General features: G+C 49.6%; 2 protein-coding genes across 8 annotated transcripts in view; both read right to left on the reverse strand.

Annotated features, from left to right (window-relative positions):
• Positions 1-445, reverse strand: part of CSGALNACT2 (chondroitin sulfate N-acetylgalactosaminyltransferase 2) — a 43,833-nt gene extending 43,388 nt beyond the window's left edge. For 5 of the 7 annotated variants that reach the window (XM_045568186.1, XM_045568184.1, XM_045568189.1 and 2 more), the window contains exon 1: positions 323-407. The gene's annotated coding sequence lies outside the window, so the exon portion shown is untranslated. Of the gene's footprint in view, positions 1-322 lie in introns of all 7 variants that reach the window. The other 2 variants (XM_045568185.1, XM_045568190.1) reach the window with 2 other exon arrangements.
• Positions 446-14,222: 13,777 nt separating this feature from the next.
• The window catches only part of RET (ret proto-oncogene), a 28,566-nt gene continuing 21,811 nt past the window's right edge, over positions 14,223-20,977 (reverse strand). The window contains exons 17-20 of the mRNA XM_045567935.1: positions 19,261-19,331; positions 17,803-17,940; positions 16,725-16,824; positions 14,223-15,136 (exon numbers count right to left, since the gene is read on the reverse strand). Of these exons, the coding sequence (XP_045423891.1) occupies positions 14,957-15,136; positions 16,725-16,824; positions 17,803-17,940; positions 19,261-19,331 (489 nt within the window). The 3' untranslated portion in view covers positions 14,223-14,956. The remainder of the gene's footprint in view (positions 15,137-16,724; positions 16,825-17,802; positions 17,941-19,260; positions 19,332-20,977) is intronic.

Raw genomic sequence — 20,977 nt, forward strand, 5'->3', positions numbered from 1 at the left:
GGGAGGAGAGACGGTGGTGAGTTGGCTTAAAAAAAAACAAACACTGACACGCAAACCAACAGTCTCTGGCAGCACCTTTCTCAGAAAAAAACCGCGGCTTTCCCCAAAACCGGAGCGGACTCGAGGGCTCGTCCGTAAGGCGGCCCGTGGGGACGCGGCCCCTGGGGACAGGGCCCCGAAGCGCTCGTCCGCGGGGCGACCCCCAGGGACAGAGCTCCCGCGGGCTCGTCCGCGAGGCTACCCGAGCCCGACGGCCCCCGCAGCCCTGGCCCGCGCCTGCGGTAGCCGCGGACGAGCGAGGCCGGGTGGGCCGGGTACTCACCGCGCTTGCCCGCTCTGCGCTCCGCGGCTGCCGCCTGCTCCCGGCCGCGGGCACGCCCGGGGAGCGCCCTTCGCCGGGGCCGCCGCCGCCCCAGCCGCCCAGCCTCCGGCGCGCAGCCGCGCCCAGAACGGCCGCTTCCGGCGCGCGCGAGGAAGTGAGGCGGCCGCGCGCCCCGCCCCTCCCCAGGCCCCGCCCACCCCGCGCGCGCCCGGTGCCCGGCGTGCGTCCCCCGGAGCCTGGCACGTTCGTACGCTTTAACCACTTCATCTGTTAAAAAATGTGTGTGTGTATCCCCGCACGATCGGTGGAGCCCGCGCCCGCGGGAAAGAGCCCGGCCGCAGGCTGGCCTTGAGGACGCCGCTGCCGCGCGGGCCGGCCCGGGGCCCTGAGCCCGGAGCCCGACGGGCCGAGAGCGCCCGCGTGCGCGCCGAGTTCGGGCCGCCGGGTCCGGGGAGTGCGAGCATGCTCGGCGCGCCGGGCCGGCGGTGGCCTGCGGGCTGGCCTCTCCATGCCTTAGGACCTGGGTGTCCTCACATGTGAAATGACGGAGTTGAGGGGACGTGCTGGAGACTGCCTTCGAGGCCGGGCACTGGACGATTTCAGGGCGTGGGGGGAGGAGAGAAGCCCTTTCCCTCAGCCCCCTGCTCAACCCACGGTCCCAGGGACGTCCCCAAGGCCCCTCGCCGAGGGCTGCCACCCGAATTCAAAACCGCCTCGCTCCCTAACGTGGCAGCGCGTGCTAGAGCCACTCCCCTCCACGCCAGGCACTTTCTCCTATCTTTGCCCTCTCCCGGTTCCTTGCTCTCCCGCGGCGTGTGTTTCCTGCCTTCGTCCCGGCTCCGACGGCCGCCGAGCAGCCCCGCGCCCGCGCTCCACCGTCCCGGGAACAGCGGAGAAAACCCAAACCCCGAGAGGAGGCCGCGGGGGCTCTTCCGGGCCGGATCTGCCCTGAAATCCAAGCAGCAGGGTTAGGGGTAGTTGTCACATGTTTTAAACTATTTGACTCCTCCATTAGACTTGTTTTTAAAGTAACTTAGGTTTCCCCATCAATGGGCTTAAATTGTTAGCTTTTTATCAGTTTTAAAAGTAGTCAAATCAAATACTGAATGTGTGCAGTGTTAATTTGGAGAGAAGGTAATATGTGATTCAAATTCTGTGTTAGCTCTTCGGTGATAGAGTGAGGTTTCTAAAATAAGTATTTCCCAGCAGGGCCGGTGGCCCACGCCTGTAATCCTAGCACTCTGGGAGGTCGAGGCGAGAGGATCGCTTTAGCTCCGGAGTTTGAGACCAGCCTGAGCAAGAGCAAACCTGCTAAAAATAGAAAAAATTACCCGGGCATGGTGGCGCACGCCTGTAGTCCCAGTGGAGGCTGAGGCAGGAGGATTGCTTGAGCCCAGGAGTTTGAGGTTGCTGTGAGCTAGGCTGACGCCATGACATTCTAGCCTGGGCAACAGAGTGAGGCTCTGTCTCAAAAAAAAAAAAAAAAATGCTTCCCTAAAAATTCCCTGGTCAAAGCTAATGAGCAATTTGGCAAATTTAAGCAGCAATGAATGGGACTCCTGTTCCTAGTAAATCCTCCCCTACTTGCCTCCCCAAATCCTGCTCTCCCTATTCTCTCTTATCTTTCTGACCTCTCTCCTTCCACACATTTGTCCACTCCTCCCTTCTCTCCCCCTGTCCAGATCCAACAACCCTCCTAAGACCTGAAAATGCCAGTTGCCTCTGTAAAGACCCTTCCCTCCCATAAGCCCTATGCAGGCAACTGTAGAATTTAAACCTTAGACCCAAGCTGAATTAAGAACCGTAATTAAGGACTTCCCAAACCCAAACAAGATCAGCAACTATGCATAGAATAATCAAAAATATTTTGAGGGGCGTGCAAGCCAGGGTTACCTGACCTATATCAACTTGTACACATATTGATCAGAACCTCAAATGCTAAATCTTGAATGGCAAAAGCAAACTGGACTCACCGGGAAAGAGACCTCTAGGATTCCACTGTCCACAATAAACCTGAGAATCCACAAAAAGGCTCAAAACACAAGGCAAAGTCTCCTAAAAGTCATATCTAAAATATTTCCAATTAAAAGATTGGACCATAACTCAGTCATGCAAACAGAGAAAAGAGGAATCTGTAGGAGATTTTTGGGATAGGTTAGAAAATACATCGCAACATTTGGGAGTCTAGGAAGCAGCCCTTTCATCTCATTTTGTCAAGGAATTAAACTTAAAATTGGAGACTTCATTTGAAAACAGAAATTAGAATGGGAAATAACACCTTTACCTGAACTACAACACATGGCAGACATTTTGAAAGGGATTTAGAACAAAAAGACAGGACCCAAATTAAACTTATGGCCCTGTAGATCAAACAGCTAGGTGTCGGCCCACTCCCCAACCAGGCAGCTACTGACAAGGACACTTGTGGATATGGTAAACAGAAGGGGCACTAGAAAAGAAGATTGTCTCATCTTATGAAAGGAAAACCAAGAGAAAAAGAAAAGACCCTCATTTCAGATCAGTAGGGTGATCTGAGGAAGGGAAAAGTGCCAATATCCTGCAATACCTGTAAGCACTCAAGGGGCATTAACATGTGCACAGACAGTGTGTTAGTTTCCCAGGGATGCTGTAACAAATTGCCACAAACTGTGTGAACTGAAACTATAGAAATTCTCTCACAATTCTGGGTACTAGAAATCTGAAATCAAGGTGTCAGGAGGGCCATGCTCGTCTGAAGGCTCTAGGGAAGGATCGTTCCTGGCCTCTTCCTAGCTCCTGGTGGTTGACAACAGTCCTTGATATTCCTTGGCTTGTCAGTGTATCACTCCAATCTCTGCCTGTCTTCACACAGCGTTCTTACCTGTGTCTTCCCTGTGTCCAAATTTCTCTCTTTTTCTAAGGAAACCAGTCACTGAATTAGGACTCACCCTAATCCCACATGACCTAATTTTAACTTGATTACATCTACGAATACCCTATTTCCAAATAGGCTTAAATTCACAGGTTCCACAGGTGAGGACTTGAACATATGTTTTCAGGGGACACAATTCTACTTATACAGATGGCAGCCTCATCAGTTTCTGGCACTAGGTACAGGCACTACTGTTTCTACATTAAACCCTGCCACCTGTACTCAACCTTTTCCTTGGTGTAAACACACAACACAGGTGGTAAGCCTTGCAGATAACCCACAGATTTCCTCCATTCCCCAGCCCTTAACTGCAAGCCTTGAGCCATTGACTGCAAAACATCCCTACCTGCTCTGTGACACCACCCCTGCAAGTTTAATGGAGAGAGACTTACTTTTCAAATGGAATGTAATAGTAAATGCAGACCGGAGCCTCTGGGGCTATTTGGCAGGTCCCTGAGGACTCCTCCACCCATAAGCAAGCTGAGTCTGCTTTGGACAGACTGTTGCCTTCTCCATTACCTTTGACACGTGCTCCCCCCGATGAGGAGCATAATGCTCTACCTGGTACTCCCATGGGACGCAAAATTCTACTAATATGGGAAAAGTGATTGGAGCAGAACCTATTAAAGATCAGATAGATCCTACCAAATCATTAACCAAATCCCCCAACATCCCTTGAAGCCAGGGCCAGGGAAAGGATTACACCTGCAGCTGAAAGCCTTATATCCAAAGGCCTCCTCACACCCTTGCAACACCCCGTTCTGCCAGTACAGAAACCAAGCGGACAGGAATATCTATTTGTTCAGGACCCAAGAGACATCCGCAGAATTGTTCTCCCTCACTTCCTGGTAGTACCTGCCCCAAATGCCATCGTGCCTTTCATTCCACCAGAAGCCACCTGCTTCATTGCAGTGGCTCTTTGCTTTGCCTTTCTCAGTGTGCTTCTAGACTAGAACAGTCAGTATTTTTTATTGGAGTAAAATATACACAAAATAAAATTTACCATTTAAACCATTTAAAAGTGTACAGATCAGGGTCATTAAGTATATTCACCTTTTTGTGCAATCATCGCCACCATCCATCTCCAGAAGTTTTCATCATTCCAAGCTGAACCTCTGTACTCTCTAAACAACTCTTCATTCTCCCCTCCCCACAGCCCCAAGCAACCTCCGTTCTGCTTCCTGTCTCTATGAATGTGACTACTCCAGGAACCTCATATAAGTGGAATCGTACAGTACCTGTCCTTTTGTGACTGGCTTATTTCACTTGGCATGAAGTCTCCAAGGTTCATCCATGTTGTGGTATCTGTCAAAATTTCCTTCCTTTTTAAGGCTGAATAAAGACAGTCAATACCGTTTTGCCTTCATCTGGGGAGGACAAAATACACTGGGGCACTCGTGCCCTAGGGGGTCACTGAAGGCCTTGCTATTTTTCCCAGGTCTTTAATCAAGACTTAAAAGATCTCAATTTCACTATTCAGTTCTGACGTAATATGTAGATGATCTACTTTGTTCAGAGAAAAAGGATTCTATTTACTTGTTCTCAGCCTTAGCAGAAAAGGGACATAAAGTTTCAAAAGATAAATTACAGTTTTTCTAAGACACAGTCCATTATTTAGGGTATGATCTAACTAAGGCAGGGAAAACTCTTTCCTGATAGAACAGAAACCATCTGTATCTATCCTAAACCCCTTACAAAACAACAGTTGAGAAGATTTCTGAGTCTAAATGGATACTGTAGATAATGGGGGCCACATTGTTCTGAAATTGTGACATCTGTTTATGAATTGACTGAGTTCTCAGTAAGAGATTCTCTCCTCAGAGAACTGAGATGTGAACAGGCTTCCTGGAACCCGCAGAAGGCTCCTCAATGGCTTCCTTCCCTAGACTATGTCACAGCAGAAAGCCTTTTGTCTCTCTGTGAGTGAGTGATCTGGGCAAACTCTTGGAGTTTCATGGGAACCATCTAAACCCATCACTTACTATAGCTTTACCTTTGACCTGAGTGCAAAGGTTAGCCCCTTCTCTTAGGGCATGCTATGGTTTGAATGTCCGCTCCAAAACTTGTGCTGAAACTGAATCCCCAATGTGGCAATATTGAGAGGTGGGGCCTTTAAGAAGCAACTGGATCACGAGGGCTCTGCTCTCTTGAATGGATTAATTCATTCATGGATTAATGGGTTATTATGGGAGTGGGGCTGGTAGCTTTATAAGAGAGAGGCCTGGGCTGGCAGGCTCAGCCCCCTCGCTGTGATATCCTGTGTCACCTCAGGACTCTGCAGAGTCCCCCCAGTAAGAATGCTCTTAGCAGACATGGCCCCTTGACCTTACGTAACTGTAAGACACACCCCTTCTTAGCCTCCATAACTGTAATAAATAAATTTCTTTTCTTTATAAATTACCCAGTTTCAGGTATTCAATTATAAGCAACAGAAAACGGACTAATACAGGCTATTAGCTCTGCTGCAGAATTTGTTGATGCTTCTGCTGAACCACTTGTAGGCTCCCTGCTCAGCCGCACGCTTCCTGGTGCAACACAGACATCACCACTGATGGAGCACACTTTTCAACCAGCTCGTTCATCTCTTACAAGATCCTGTCACTGTACTCTGTTCGTCTCACACTACTGTTCACCACTGCAGCACTGAATCCTGCCACTCTCCCACCCCAACAGCAGGGGAACCGCATGCTTGTCCTATCTCAGGGAACTCTCTGCACCTGCTCAGGTTTATTAGTGACTCCTACTGAGAACCCTGACCTAATACTATTTGTTGATGAATCGTATCTTGAAGCAGAAGCTGGAAGTTACCAGTGTGAGGAGGGAGCTCTGTGGCTGGCGCGTGCTCCAGTGCAGGCTTTGGAAACTGGAAGAAAAGGTGAGTGGCAGCAGGCAGGTGAGACGTGCTCTTTATTGTCGGGGGGGATAGAACAGCGGTGAAAAGCATGGCCGAGAACATGTCGAGGGCTTATATATGGCTCTGAACAATAGTGGCAACATGCCATGGGAAAGCGCGAGTCCATGGGTTCACATAGGAGATAACACCTTGGTTACGCGAGTGTGCTGACTGATGCCTCCCCAGAAGGCCGGCTAGCCAGAGGGCCGGGCCGGAAAAAGCACTGCGGCAGTCATCTTAGTTTGGCCTCAGAAACCTATACAAATGCATTTTCTCTTACAACCAGGCAGGATTTGCTATCACTAACTGAAATAGTCCTTTAGAATACAGTCCTCTACCTCAGCTAAAACCAGTCCGGATGACTGCTTGCATGTACTGCAGCTTGTCAGCTAAGCCAAAGACCAGAAAGCAAACATCTAAACATAGGAAGTACGCTTTTGGAGTAGAACATGACTTTGGGATGCTAGAACCCCCACTAGAATGGACAGCGTTGGGCAACTTTTAGATGCACTTCTGCTCCTTGAGAGGAGACTGTTACAAAGGCGAACATCTTGCAGAACGACATAAGATTCATGCTGAAGGACATGTTCCAGCAGCAAAATATAGAAAGAAATTAGCTGGACAACTAAAAATATATATAGAAAAAATTAGCTGGGCATGGTGGTGCATGCCTGTAGTCCCAGCTACTCGGGAGGCTGAGGCAGGAGGATCGCTTGAGCCCAGGAGTTTGAGGTTGCTGTGAGCTAGGCTGATGCCACGGCACTCACTCTAGCCCGGGCAACAGAGTGAGACTCTGTCTCAAAAAACAAACCAACAACAAAAAACAAAACAACAACAACAAAAACAACAGGATGTGGGGGTAGTGGGCAAGCATTCAAAACATGCCACTACCCTTGATTATTCAGCACTCTACCTGGGGGAATTACTGACTCAGTGTTTACGCAACCAATCAGAGCAGTGTCCTCGTCTCTGGGAATCATTGTAAGAAACTTACCACTAACCCTCCAGAAGTCGTTAACACTGTTCCCCAGGTGGAACACATTATCAGTCTCACCTCACTGGTATGAGTAGGGAAGGACAGTCACATTGCTCAAGATTTCTTTTGGTTAGTGATGGTCTTTGCCATTCCTAATACCGCACCTGGATCAGTGAAACAGGGAAAGGTAAAGCAGGCCACATGTCCCCTTGAGACAAAAGCTATTTGGTTCTCTGAGGTTGGTCCCCATGGCCTATATGGGATTTGTTCTTGGCTCGCATTGGTCAGTTGAAGTTTTTGGTTCAAAGCATCTTACAGGGACTATTAACTGCTCTTGTTTCTGTCATAGTGGTCATGATGCTGTTCCACTGCGTCCTATTCTTGTCAAATGAACACCATCATGTTACAAAAACAGAAAGATCAAGATCTCACCATACAGTTGACCAGGGAGATATGACTAAATAATCTCTGAGTGGTGAGGGTCTGGATCTCTAGCCTTCCTTGAATTGGTCAACCTTTTACAAGCAAAAACTGACCACAAGTGGGGCTGAGAGACTGAACATCCAAACAGACAATGGCCAGTCCATGTACGACCAAAGGACTCAGACCACAGTCTCTGTAGTGAGCAGCCAAGGAAACCAAACCATGATCTCTGCAACAATTACCCCAGAATGGTCAGGACTTGGTCAGTAACTGCCAGCTTCCCTACTTTTTGCCCTCTGTTTCCAACTCAGAACCAACCAGAGAAAGCCAAGGATGTTCCCCAAACCAATCACATAAAGATGCCCTGCTGCTGGTTGGCTGCCTCCAGCTTACTCTGGCCAAGAACCCCCAATCACAGCATCCCTGAAGCCTTCCCTCTGCCCGCCCCCCTTTTACTATGAAGCTCTCCCGCTCCTCTGCCTACCTTTAAGTCTCTGCCAAAAGCAAGTGATGCTGGTTGACTCCCTTATAAAGCAAGTTCAGAATAAATAGTGTCTGCATATTCTCATATGGGTGGCCTTTGTTTATTTCTACAAAGTTAAATATGCTAGGTAAGTTTTGGACATCTCTTTAAAAATACAATTTTCTATGGGCCGGGCACGGTGGCTCACACCTGTAATCCTAGCACTCTGGGAGGCTGAGGCGGGGGGATCGCTTGAGGTCAGGAGTTCGAGACCAGACTGAGGAAGAGCAAGACCCCGTCTCTACTAAAAATAGAAACAAATTAGCTGGCCAACTAAAACATATATAGAAAAAATTAGCCGGGCATGGTGGCACATGCCTGTAGTCCCAGCTACTCGGGAGGCTGAGGCAGGAGGATTGCTTAAGTCCAGGAGTTTGAGGTTGCTGTGAGCTAGGCTGACGCCACGGCACTCACTCTAGCCTGGGCAATAGAGCGAGACTCTGTCTCAAAAAAAAAAAAAAAATACAATTTTCTACAACACGCCACTTTTCTAGTGACTTTCTTGTGAGGCACCAGAATTCTTCTATCTTTGGTGTCATTCCTATTCCTAGAAATCACTTGCTATTACCTCACTTTTCTTTCCAGACACTAATGAAGTCCCCCAAACCCTTGGTGTGCTCCTTTACCCTACGTCTGAGCGATCCAAGAGCTTCAGTTTTTCAGCCCTGTGGCCACAGCGTCTCCAGGAAAATTCTCAAGCTCTTTAAAATTCCCAGAAGAAAAGCACAAAATGCGGAGTAAGTCATGTGTCTTGGTGAGAGAGGGGCCCTAGGACATGGGCCCCCAGGCGCCGCCCAGCTCCCTGTAGTCCCGGGCCACAGTGCCGTGCCTCAGGGTGCAAAGGCAGCCATGTGTTCTTCCTTCACTTGGACTAGACCCTTCCGGACACCCAGAGACTCCTTCCCCAAGGGAAGTACAGAAAAGGATGGCAGTGCAGGTGAGACGTGTCCTGCTTATGACACTGACAAAGATCCACAAAAACCTGGGCACTTAACACGAACTTCATATTTTTACTCAAGAAATGGAAAGTTCACATAGTAATATTGTCTGCATATGAAATATCAAAACTGTTTCCTTCTCAAAAATGAAAAATGATTTATTTCAGCTTTAGAATTCACTTACCTTACTTGCCAAGACCAATTTCTACCTTGAATGGCTCAATGTCATCAGAGAGGATGAAGATTTATGAGCTCTCCCAGTGTGCTAGTCAGTGGTTGGGTGGTCTCAGGCCTTGGGCTCCCTCCGCGCTTGCTGGCCCAGTTCCCTGCCACGTTGACGTCCCCACAGCCCCACAGCGGGATCCCCTCCCCCTCTGCTATAAAGTTCTAGTCAAGGCAGCTGCCACAGACACACGGCAGGCAGCCCCAGTGGAGAGGGTGCTTCTGCTGTGGATGCACAGGCAGAGAATACACCCCTCATGCTGAAGACCAGAGGGGTACCTGCCCGCTGCTGCATGGCCATACGCACTCCTATACCTTTGTCAGGGCCAGAGAGGTAAGGATTCCTTTCTTTTTTTGGAGACAGAGTCTCGCTCTGTTGCCTGAGCTAGAGTGCCATGGCGTCAGCCTAGCTCACAGCAACCTCAAACTCCTGGGCTCAAGCGATCCTCCTGCCTCAGCCTCCCAAGTAGCTGGGACAATAGGTGTGCACCATCTCGCCCGGTTAATTTTTCTATTTTTAGTAGAGACAGGGGTCTTGCTCTTGCTCAGGCTGGTCTTGAACTCTTGAGCTCAGGTGATCCTCCTACCTCGGCTCCCAGAGTGCTAGGATTACAGGCGTGAGTCCCGCGCCCGACTGGTAAGGATTTCTTAGGACTTCCTAGAACCACCCTCCAGCTGCGAGGGCAGCTAAAGACGGTCATAGCTCAGAGAGATTGTGAGTTCCATTCGAGACAACCTCAACAAAGTGAATATCACAAATGAGTGAATCACATGAATTTTTTGGTTTCCCAGTACATATAGAAGTTATGTTTACACTATCCTGTAGTCTATTACGTATACAATAGCATTATGTCTAAAAAACAACACATATACCTTAATTTAAAATTATTTTATTGCTAAAAAAAAGCTGACACAAAGACACACAGTGAGTACATGCTGTTGGAAAATGGCACTGATTGACTTGCTTGACACAAGGTTGCCACAAACCTACAATTTGTTAAAAAAAAAAAAAAAAAGCAATAAAACGAAGCACAAGAAAACGTGGGGTGTCTGTATACTATGCATGAATCTGCTCCAAGGAAGGAGGAGAACTGCTCACTGCTCCGCCTGCCTTGGGGAGAGGGGAAGGCTTTCTTTATATTGGTGGAAATTATGTTTTGCCTTCCAGGTTTCTTTTATATAGTAAGCACTTATTCAAGCCCTGCTCCCAGACACATGTAACTAGATTTCCACCCAGATAAGCTGGCCTCATGGTGGGAAAGAATTCTTCGTGGAGGTTGGTGGAAAATGTGTTTTTTAGGGGGAAAAAAACCAACAAACATATACACACAAATACTCCTAAAGGAGAGTCTATGCTCTTGAAAAAGGGACTTTTAGTATTAGCTTCTCTTGCCATGGGTTTCTAAACATTCAGAGGTAGAGGCTAAAGCAAACAACTGGTCCTGGAGATTACGGTGACTCCCAGCCACTGCAAAGTGTGGGGCAGCCGTGGGCAGCAGGGACACCCAAGGCCAGGAGGTGTGGCCTCAAAGGCCTGGGGCAGCCACTGGGTGAAGCACGCACAGGCCTGTGTGTACACATGTGTATGTATGCCCCCGAGATGACACCAGCCCTCAGTGCCTAGTGCACAATTCCTGTCTGCCAGGTGACTCACCTGCTCTGTGCCAGGCACTTGAGGAGGGCTCAGAGAATTCCCACACAATCCGAGAGGAAGATACAAACAGTTAGCATGTTAAGCTTACAGTAGTTCAGGACTATGTTTTTTCCTGCAACTTCTAATGGAACTTCATTCAGGACTCTGCATTTTGTTACACATTCTGTCTCCCACAACTCCAATGTCAGGTTCCAGAAACCACAGCAAGCAAATTGCTAGAGAACTGCGAAGACCTAAACTCCCTGTTGGCTGTGCTTTGTTCTAGGTAAGGGCACCTGAAGGGAGGAATTCCTGGAACAGGTAGCTGAGTTGTTAACAGTTATCATCATGTGCCTATTCACATGGCAATCGTGCAAGATAAGCCAGTAACCTCGCCAGAGCTCCAGTCCTCACTACTGATCCCCAGTGGTTATCATGAGAGATTCCCCTGTGGCATTTTAATTCTTGTATGGAAACTTCAAAATCAGAAATCTGATGTTTCCAACTAGGAAGTTAAAAAGAAAAAAAAGTTTACACATTTTATGATACATGATTTTATTTATACAACTGAAATTATTTTCTTAGTCACCTTGATTACAAAAAAATTAACATGGTATGACTTAATAACCTTTCACAAATAGATTTTACAAATTTTACTAACTGACAGATTGCTACTTGATACTCAGTAATACTTAGTATTTAGTAACTTCTGCATATATGTCTATGAAAATTCTGATAGGACTACTAAGTATGGGTACTTTTATAACTCAGGAATAGGCAATTAGATTATTAGTTAAAGGTTAATTCCCCATCACTGGCTCAGCTGCTTAGACTCGGAGTTCTTACCCTGCTGAGAACGAACCTGTTGTAGCAATTCATACTTACTGTGTAGGCTTTTTCTTAACAATTTGAGAGAGTTTATCCTTATGTATGCATTTAATAACACTATCATTAAACACATCTGAAAATCAAAAGTTTACCATGTCTATTGATATCTGTAGAACTTATCACAGTGTATCTGAAAAATGGCCCAAACTAAAGCCACGTTACACGTCCAGGAAGCATTTTTCCAGCTCCCTCTCTGGATGTGTGTGCTCACATGTGCAAACACACACTATAAGGCTCCGTCACATGCTCATCCAAGCCTTCTTGGCCACACAAAATACCACAATTTTACTGCTTTTGTGAAATGCCTATAAAATACAGTATTTTAATGAGGCTGTTTTAAGTCCCATCACAGTGCTTTGAGTCTGAGGACCAGGCAGTGTTTTGGTAATCTGACCCTTTTCTGCAAAGTTACAGTGCTGAGACAGCCAGAAGAGCTGCCACGACTTCCCAAACGCCACCCCCACAAGACAGGAGGGGTGCTGAGTGTCTGTGTCCACAAGCAGTGAAGAATGACAAGAAGCTTATGAGTTATGGTCAGAATCTAAGAAACACAGATGTCTTGCTATAGCAGCATTAAATCACAAACCCAGGAAGAGTTGATATATGTGCCTTTTCACCCAAGCTCTACGAGAGCCAAAACATCGTCTTTTCCACGTCAGAATTGTGATCGGAGGTGTAGCCATCCTTGGTCATTGTCGTTGGCGATGCTACTTCTAACACAGCTAGCTGAACTGTCCCTTTGTGAGGAAGTTGATATGGTTTGAATGAATGTGAGCACAGGTCCCACCTACTCCTACCGTGTAGGATGAGCCGCTGCTCTGGGCTCTGCTGGCTGTTGGTGCGATGAAGGTTGGTGGCGGGTGGGATTCGCAGCAGCAAAGCCTCTGCCATCAGCAGTCCTGGGAATGGGGGTCACTCCACTCCAGAAGCCCCCTTTCTTCACGCTGTTCTGGTCAGGGTTAGTGGTCACTCAGCACTGAACATGTGAGGCTGATATGGTGGGCCCAGTGGAGACAAATGTGTCTTGTGAGCCCTCTTCCCTCACGTCACTATCGACATAGTAAATATGACATCGAATCTCTCTATTGTGCTAAATCTAAGAATCATCTTAATCATGATAAAAACCAAATGTCTTCCTAAGAAAAGGTTACATGATTTTAAAAAACCATTCTCAGGATCTTGAACACTGAGCCAAGGCCCATCCTGAGGTCCCCTCTTCCCCTCTAGCCCTAGTGGGGCTTTGACACCACCACCAGGCCCCATGGGGCTCTCATTCTGAACAAGGACAGGTCACTTTGGCCATTTTTCTCCCTACTGCCTTTGTGTGCATGTGCTTCATGTTTAGATCTTGTTGCCTTATTTGGTGGCAATCAGAAAAATCAAGTTCAGGTACAGTGTCGTATACAAGGAAGTGAGTGGTGGACCCACACATGTGAACACAGAACTGTGGTGGTCACTGATGGGGACACAGACCAACACTGGGTGCTGCTGGGTGCAGAAGAGAAAGGAATATTTAACCCCTAAGACTCAGAACTCTTACCCAGTGTGGCATGTCTGCTAGGAGGGAAAATCACTGGCTATTGGAAATAAAACCACTTTGGAAAGCAGTTGAAACGAACTACCAAAAAGGAGTCTGCCACCTGGGAACAGAACTTGGCTTGGCCAGTGTGATGTGCACAAAGAAAGGGGCAGTGGACTTTCCATTCTTGGCATGTTTCTTCCCCTTGTGAGTCCATTACCTTTCACAAAGAAATGTTAACTATCAAACGTGTCCATTAATTTTGCCGCTGAGGGTGAAACCATCCAGTTAGCATATACACTATCATTTGCATATCTTGGAAACCCAGTGTTAGTGCCATCGGCTCTCGTGAGTGGTACCGGACTCTCTCCAGGCCAGTTCGGGTCTGACATGCCTAAAAATGAAAACAGATAATTTGTTCTGCACTGAAGAACCAAAACTTCATGTGCAGACAGTAAGGCCTTGGCAAAACTCCCTTTGATGTTCAAACCAAACTCATGGTTTCTGTGCCAATTACATTAATGGTTTTGTGCTCCAGGTTTCCAAAACATCGTTACATTTAGGGGAAACATCATGTGCTCTCTTGGTAAATGTAACTTAACAGACACTACCAATTTTGACTTTCACGAGCTTTAGACTCTCAGATCTGATGTCCAGTTGTTGAACTGTTTAACTCTTTTTCTATGGCTGTGTAAAGCGGCTCACCGCAGCAGAACGTTCTATAAAACATTCTCTACCGTAAAGGAGGCACTCGACTGTCATCCAAGCCTACAGCGGGGAAGAGGACCTTCCAAATCGAGGGCACACACAGGCCAGCCCCACAGCACTGTCAGCACACATGGAGTGTAGCACCAGACCCAAAGCCAGCGGGGAGTCAGTGAGTCGGGAGGCATGCAAAAGGAACAATCTCAGCTTGAAAAATGCTTCAGACTCCAAGAGTTCACAACAATCAATGAGGAAGTTAGGAAACAGAAAAAATTTCAAGTATTTAATCGAAGACAAAAGAAGGAGTTTTGGCAAGAACCATATTTACTGTCCAGTGCAAGACCACAACACCACAGACTACGTTCTTTCAAAAAGCACTCGCTCCAGCTTTTAGCACTTTGTAAGTGACAACAGTCCTGACAGCGGGTAATGCAAAGGATGTGAAAACAGCAGTCTGGGTGTGTCCTCCCAGGCCTGCCCGGCTCCTGCCGCCTCCCTGCCCCTGCCGGTGGACACGCAGCTGGGACAAGGGCCAAAGCTGGGCCAACCTCCACTCCCAGCCCTGGGCAGCCTCCGAGGCCCCCGCCCACCCAGGATGGGGGGCCTGGCTGTGCTCCCAGTGTGGGCCGGTGGGTGCTGGCTGCTTCTTTCTCAATTAAATACCTCCCCAGATTGGGTAAATTTATCCAAGTAGTTAAATTAGAAGTACTGAGACTTGATTTCTATCCTGGAAATGACTCATTCGTCAAGTTCTCCATCTCCCCTGAAAGTTCTGCCCTAGGTGTTTTCTCCTCTATCATCATAAATCGCTGGGCGGTGTGGTAATTACACTTATTTTCACATCCTTTTAGAAAAACAGTTGCAAAAATGCCTGAATGTAAACTGGATGCGAAGTCAGACATTTACAAATAAAAAGGTTCAGAGCAGACTTTGGTTTCGTTCAGATCAGAAACACCTTAAAAAGCATCACCAAGACTAAGGATAGAGCAGGGGAACAATGGTGCTAGAATCTAGTAAATGCATGGGAAATTCTACCATAGAGTTTGTTTTCAATCCATGTGGAAGGGAGGGCTCGAGGGAGGGGAGCGCTATTACAGTCCACCAGGGGCGTCTCCTCTTCCGACAGGCCGTCGTCGTAAAGCAGGGAGTCGGACGGGGTGGACGCAGCAAGGTCCAAGTAGTCCTGAAAGAGACAGGTGGCTCGTCAGCCCCTACCATGGGCCACCACTAGACACACCTTGGTCCCCTTGCCGCTCGAAGAGGGGCAGAGGTCCTGGATGTGCCCCCACTCTGCACTGGTCTCTTGGTTTCTCTGAGCTCCTGTGGCTGCTGCGTCATCTGGTCCTGCTCAGGGATCCTCATCACTCCCCTCAGGTGTCATCTACTCTGTCTCTCCCCCTAGAAAGTCACCTCCCTGGGGACAGAAATGTGCTCCCTCAGCATCCTATCTCCAGGGCCTGGCATGCAGCAGGTGCCACGCCCACCTCGAGAAGAGCACGGGAACCGGAACCGTCTGTTGACAGCTCTCAGGCTCCGGGCGAGCTTGCTGCAGCCACGTTACCCACACAGAAGCAACAAGAACCAGGAAGCAGCCCCAACCTATAGGACGCTTTTCAGCTTCCTTCCAGGGACCCCTGCCATCTAGAACACCCCGTCAGGGCTCAGACATCTGAAATATGGCACTGTGGTCAGGTCTGTGCAGGACTGCTACAGGCTGCAGCCCCCAAGCACGAGGGTTCCCATGTGCCTGCTACTTCCGCTGCCCTGGCTAAATGTGTACGGAAGAGCTCTGGCGTTTTTCTGGCTGCTTCTCAGCACTGTTCCAGGAAGGCCAGCTCTCCTTGCATCAGCCATCGCTTCTGTTCAGGACAACCCTGCATTCACAGGACTCAGAGGCTTTCGCCCAAGCGATACAGTGACGTCAAGTTTTATTACAGGCAGCCTAGATCCTGCATCCTGCTTTTTGTGTCAGAAGAAGTCACAACTCTTAGTAAATGTGCCAATGTTAAGGTGAAGCCTCTACATAAACACCCTGAGGGCAGGGCCAGGAGGTCTTGCTTACTTGCATTTCCAAAACCTGAGACAGAATATGGTTCCTCACAGTTGCTTGATAAGTATCAGCTGAGAATTTGGTGACCTTCGCATGCTCTGGACTTACAGAGCTGCACACTGAAGGTGCACAGGCTGACTCTGGCCCCTCAGATAAGTTCTGTTTGGCCCAAGTTGGGCTTTTGAACATTTAAATGAGTTGTTAACAATAAAAACTGGGAGACTTCACATAAGCCACGGAGAGTTCAGAAGACCTGGCACATTCCTGGATCATCTTCCTGCAGGCCACCCCTGGGCACAGCGAGGAACCTTGTGAGGGCAGCGTGCTCCTGTGTGCCACAGTCCCCACCACTCCCTAGTCTCTGCCCACCCCCAGCAGCACCCTGTGAGCATCTGCATTTAGGACATCTGACTCAACTCTACTTCCTCAGGTCCCATTACTGAACATGGTTTCCTTTGGCTTTGGAATATTTTCCTCCCTCGCCTGTCTGTGGAGAACTGTTCCTAAGTGTCAGGCTAAGAATCTTGGATTTTTCATGATTTGAAAGGAAGCCCGAGGGGCTGGCTCAAGCAGAGTTCGGTCCGTTGCCTGCCCTCAGGGGACAGCATGACCTTCTGCATGGCCCCAGTCTGGCCCCACACTGGGAACTCTGAGGGCTGTGGGGTGAGGCTGGAACCCCCATGCCACGTCCCGCCTGTGGGAACCAGCTCTGGGCACTCACTCTGCTCTTAACCATCATCTTCTCCAGCTCTTTGCTGATGTCGGCAAATACTGGTCTCTTGTCCGCTTCCTGCTTCCAGCACTGCAGCATCAAGCGGTACCTGGTGGGAAGAGCAGACGGGCCATGACTACCTGGCAAAGCCAGGCCTCGATAGCCTGTCACAGCACCGTGCCCAGCGCTGTGCCTGGGCTGAGGGTGCTCTGTACCCAAGCCTCAAAGCTGTTTCTGCATCACTGACATCTTATCTGAGCCTTGCTGGGAGCTGGGGTACAGCCTCCCTGCAGGACCCCCGCCTTCAGGGCCACTGTGGGCTCAGGCACCTAGCACCACAATCCAGGATCCTGTAGGCTTCCCTTCCCTCTGGGAGGGATTTATTTTTACTTCCTTCGCAAAGACACTAGTACACAGCTGGTCAGATGCTACACGGCTGTGGCAACCGAGCAGGAAGTTCCAGTCCTCGAAACTCTTAGGAAGGATGAACTGACTGATGGCTTTAAGGTGTGGAGACAAATAAAAACCTTTGGCAATCACACCTCTGTCTTGCACCTCTCCTGCTTCCTTGGGTGCCCAGGTGGCCCACCTGGCCCTGGCACACCCCAGCTTGCCCCAAGCTCTGTGGAGTGAACGGACCAGTGCGTCTCCACCTCTGGACGGCCCCTTCCCATCTGTTCTTGACCTGGCCTCGTAGGACCATCTCATCCAACGGCCCAGTGTGAGGTGTGAAGGCTCCAGTGCACCTACACTTGGACACTCCCCACCCCACACCCCTGGGCCTTTCTGGATGACGCACCCCTCCCCAGGCGCCATGCGCCTCAAGGTCTCCAGGTCCTGAGCTTGCACTGTTCCAGGCCCTGCTTCCACTTCTTCTAGTAAGGCCCCCCAGGAACCCCCATACCCCGCAGCTGGATCAGGGGCCCAGTGTCTGCCACCACACCAAGGGTGGCCCTCTGACCTCCACCCTGCCATTCCCCACCACCCACCTCTCCCAGGGCAGCAGGCTGCTCAAGAGTGGGAGGGAATGGGTGCACATGTGCCCTCCCCTCCCAAGCCAGGCTGGGCCAAAGCAAACCCCACTCACATCTCCTCGCTGCAGTTGTCGGGCCTCTCCATCCGGTGGCCAGTCTTCAGAAGGTTGAAGAGCCGCTCGGGAGGAATCCCAGGGTAGGGGTTGCCCCCCAGGGTCACGATCTCCCACAGCAGGACTCCAAAGGACCACCTGCAGCAATCGAGTGGGCCACTGAGGGGCTTTACCTGGTTCACTGGTGAGCGCCCCCGAGGCGCCCTCTGCGGAGCCCAGACGTCCGTCCCCCAGCACCTGCTGACCCCGTTGGCCCCCGGTGTAGAGAGGGGCTCCCACGGATGCTGCCTACCTGGCCCCCACCCCCGTCATGCTGAAGTTCCCACCCCAGAGAAGCCACTCCCACAAGGGGGACAGGCAGCTGGCACCTAAAGGGGTGAGAACCTATGCGACGGGACTTGGGCGCCCTGGGCAATTCTTTCACTTTTTCTGTGTGCTTGGAAATCTTCATAAAATCTTAGAAGAAAAAGAGCTATAGAAAAAATATATATTTTTTATTTTTTTTAATTTTACAACTTTTTTTAAGCTAGTCAAATTTAGCAGTGGGGGGTTGTATACCAACTTTAGTGACATTAATGTTAATAAGTTCTGATAGCACACTATTATCGGACCAGCCAGAAAAATAACTGTGAAGGAAAATTCACTGTGAAGTGGGAACAATGTCATGTCACAAAACAGCATCATCACACGGGCCCACTAGGGCAATATATACATATGTATACCATGGAACACACGAGAAGGCTGGCAGGGGCCACCGGGCGTGTGTCAGGGACTTCCAGCCTCTACCTCATGCTTTTCTCTGCGTTTTCCAATCATCCTACAGGCAGCTTATGCAATCAGAAAACTGTTGTCTAAAATTACTTTGAACTTCTTTCTCACAGCTGACATTATTCAAAATATGCAGGTCTGTTGATAGCTGAATCCTTCAGAACCAAGTGTGCTGTGTTCTTAAAAACTATCAGGTCTTGTAATTTGACCTGGAAGAACAAGTTTTAGCTCCCGCCTTGCAGCAGTTTGGGGCACACCAGCCTACAAACTCACACGAGGACACCTCCCTCGGGGACCCCAATCCCCACCTGTGGGTGGGGGCACAGTCACAGAGTGTCTTGCCTGAACCGACCCCTGCTCAGGACCCACAGGAAGGCAACTGTTGGCTGGGCCTGTGAGTCACCAGAGGCCCAGAGACGGGGACGGGGTGTGGGGGCGGCAGGTGGGTTCTCGGCCACCTGCTCTGCTCTCACACGGTCCATCCAGGTTTCAGAACCACTGCCTGGGCCTGGCCACTTGCTGAACAAATATGTTGTGAAGGCCGCTCAGCGTGGGGGTCAGTGCAGGTGGCAGCATTGCAAATAGGTGTTCAGGGACAGCACTGTTCCCTGCTGAGCTCCACAGACAAGCACCGTGGCCCTCCATGCATGTAAGGAACCCCCACCCCAGGCAGGCAACACCCACACTTACACATCACTTTGGGTGGTGTAGATATGATCAAAAAGGGACTCGATTGCCATCCATTTGACTGGAATCCGACCCTGAAGAGGGGGAGAGAGAAAGGCACTGTAATTACTCTGATGCCCAGGGGAGCCGGGGTGAGGCAGGTCAGGCTGTGTCCCTGAGCTTCCAGGTCTAGAAGGAGTGTCGTGGATGCTCCTGGCACACAGCTGGCTGTGCACAGCCTCAAGGGGCCGGGGCCCCAGCCGGCACCTCCCAGGCCTTGCTGAGATGCTGGCAGGCATCAGCGTCCACCCACAGCCACACAGGGCCAGCTTGTCAGGTGCCACCTGCCTGCTGGGTGGTACAGAGCAGTGCTTCTCTACACATGGGCCAAAGATCCCTAGAGCAAGATCGCTCTGGATGTTCTCAGGGCAAATGTGTTGGGGAAACCAACATCCAGTGTCTCCATCTGGGGAATGTCTGACACTAGCTGACACACTACAGGCTCCTCTGAAGAGCACTGAGGGACGGAACCTGTTTAGGTGTCTTGAGGCTGGTTTTTCCCTCCTATTGAATCCCAGGGGCCTTTCAGCACCTCTGAATAAGTGCACAGACAGGCATTTCCCAGAGGCCCTGCTGGGGTCTGACCTAACAAATCCTCTCCAACGCAACTTGAGAAATAGCTGTTCCACAGGTAAGTCTTAAGGCACAAAACAATTTAAAAAATGCATGTCTTGGATTGTAACACAACATTTACTATAATTTCTTTTTCTTAAAAGTATTCTTAAGGATGTATGTCCTTAATGAAGTGTGACCTGTCTTGGGACTGTGTGAGTGACAATGTGTCTGCAGTCTAGCACCCTGTGCTCTGCTTCCCGCCAGGACTCAGGCCTCCCTGGAGGACCAGGGTGTCAACAGGGAGGCTCTGCCCACACCCTCCACTGGGAGGGGGAGCAGCCCCTTCCACTTCCCCTTCAGCAGTCCTGAGATCTGCTGTCACAACGGAAACCCCAGAAGAAACGAAACCTTGTCCTCACAAACCATGGCAACACAAATGGCTTCTCTAGATCCCTCAGAGTAAAGCTGTATTGTTTTTTTTTTCTTTTTTTGAGCAAGTTTGTTCTGAATGTCTGGTCAGTTGTGACCCTTAAACGGCTCCTGAACGCACCCCGCCTCGGCTGTCACTTGGAGGCTGCAGGACAGGGGCAGGCTGAGATGGGTGACCAAACTAAGACGACCAAGGAAGTTGCACAGGAATAGGACCATGTTATGAAACCAGATGTCTCCAGAAGGGCACTGACCACCTGTTTCATGGACTGGGACAATGGGAGACCCCTGAGCTGCATCTCTGGATCTCATCTCCAGGAGGATCCTGCGTGGCCCCCAAACTCACCCAGCCCAGGAGTCCCAGGCCCTGCAGGGAGAACCCCCACTTGTAAAGCAAAAGCAGTTCATTCCTTTCTGAAAAGAATGACAGCCACGTTCCTGCTTATTTCATTTCACTCTCCTTTGAGCAAAGAGCTAAACTTACACAAAATGGTGACCTTTTATTCTGCAGACCCGAGAGGAACAACGACGAAGGGGGCTGTACTTGTGCAGCACTAGGCGGCCTTGGAAAGTGAGTTGAAAGCGGGGGACCGCCTGCGCGGAAGGCGCACACGCTGGGGGTCCCGAACTGGGTCTCTGGGGACTCAGGATGCAGAGGGATTGGGGATGAGGACCAGAAAAAGTGTAGCTCTCCAAA

This window comes from Lemur catta, chromosome 14, assembly GCF_020740605.2.
Source record: "Lemur catta isolate mLemCat1 chromosome 14, mLemCat1.pri, whole genome shotgun sequence".
NCBI classification, from domain to species: Eukaryota; Metazoa; Chordata; class Mammalia; order Primates; family Lemuridae; genus Lemur; species Lemur catta.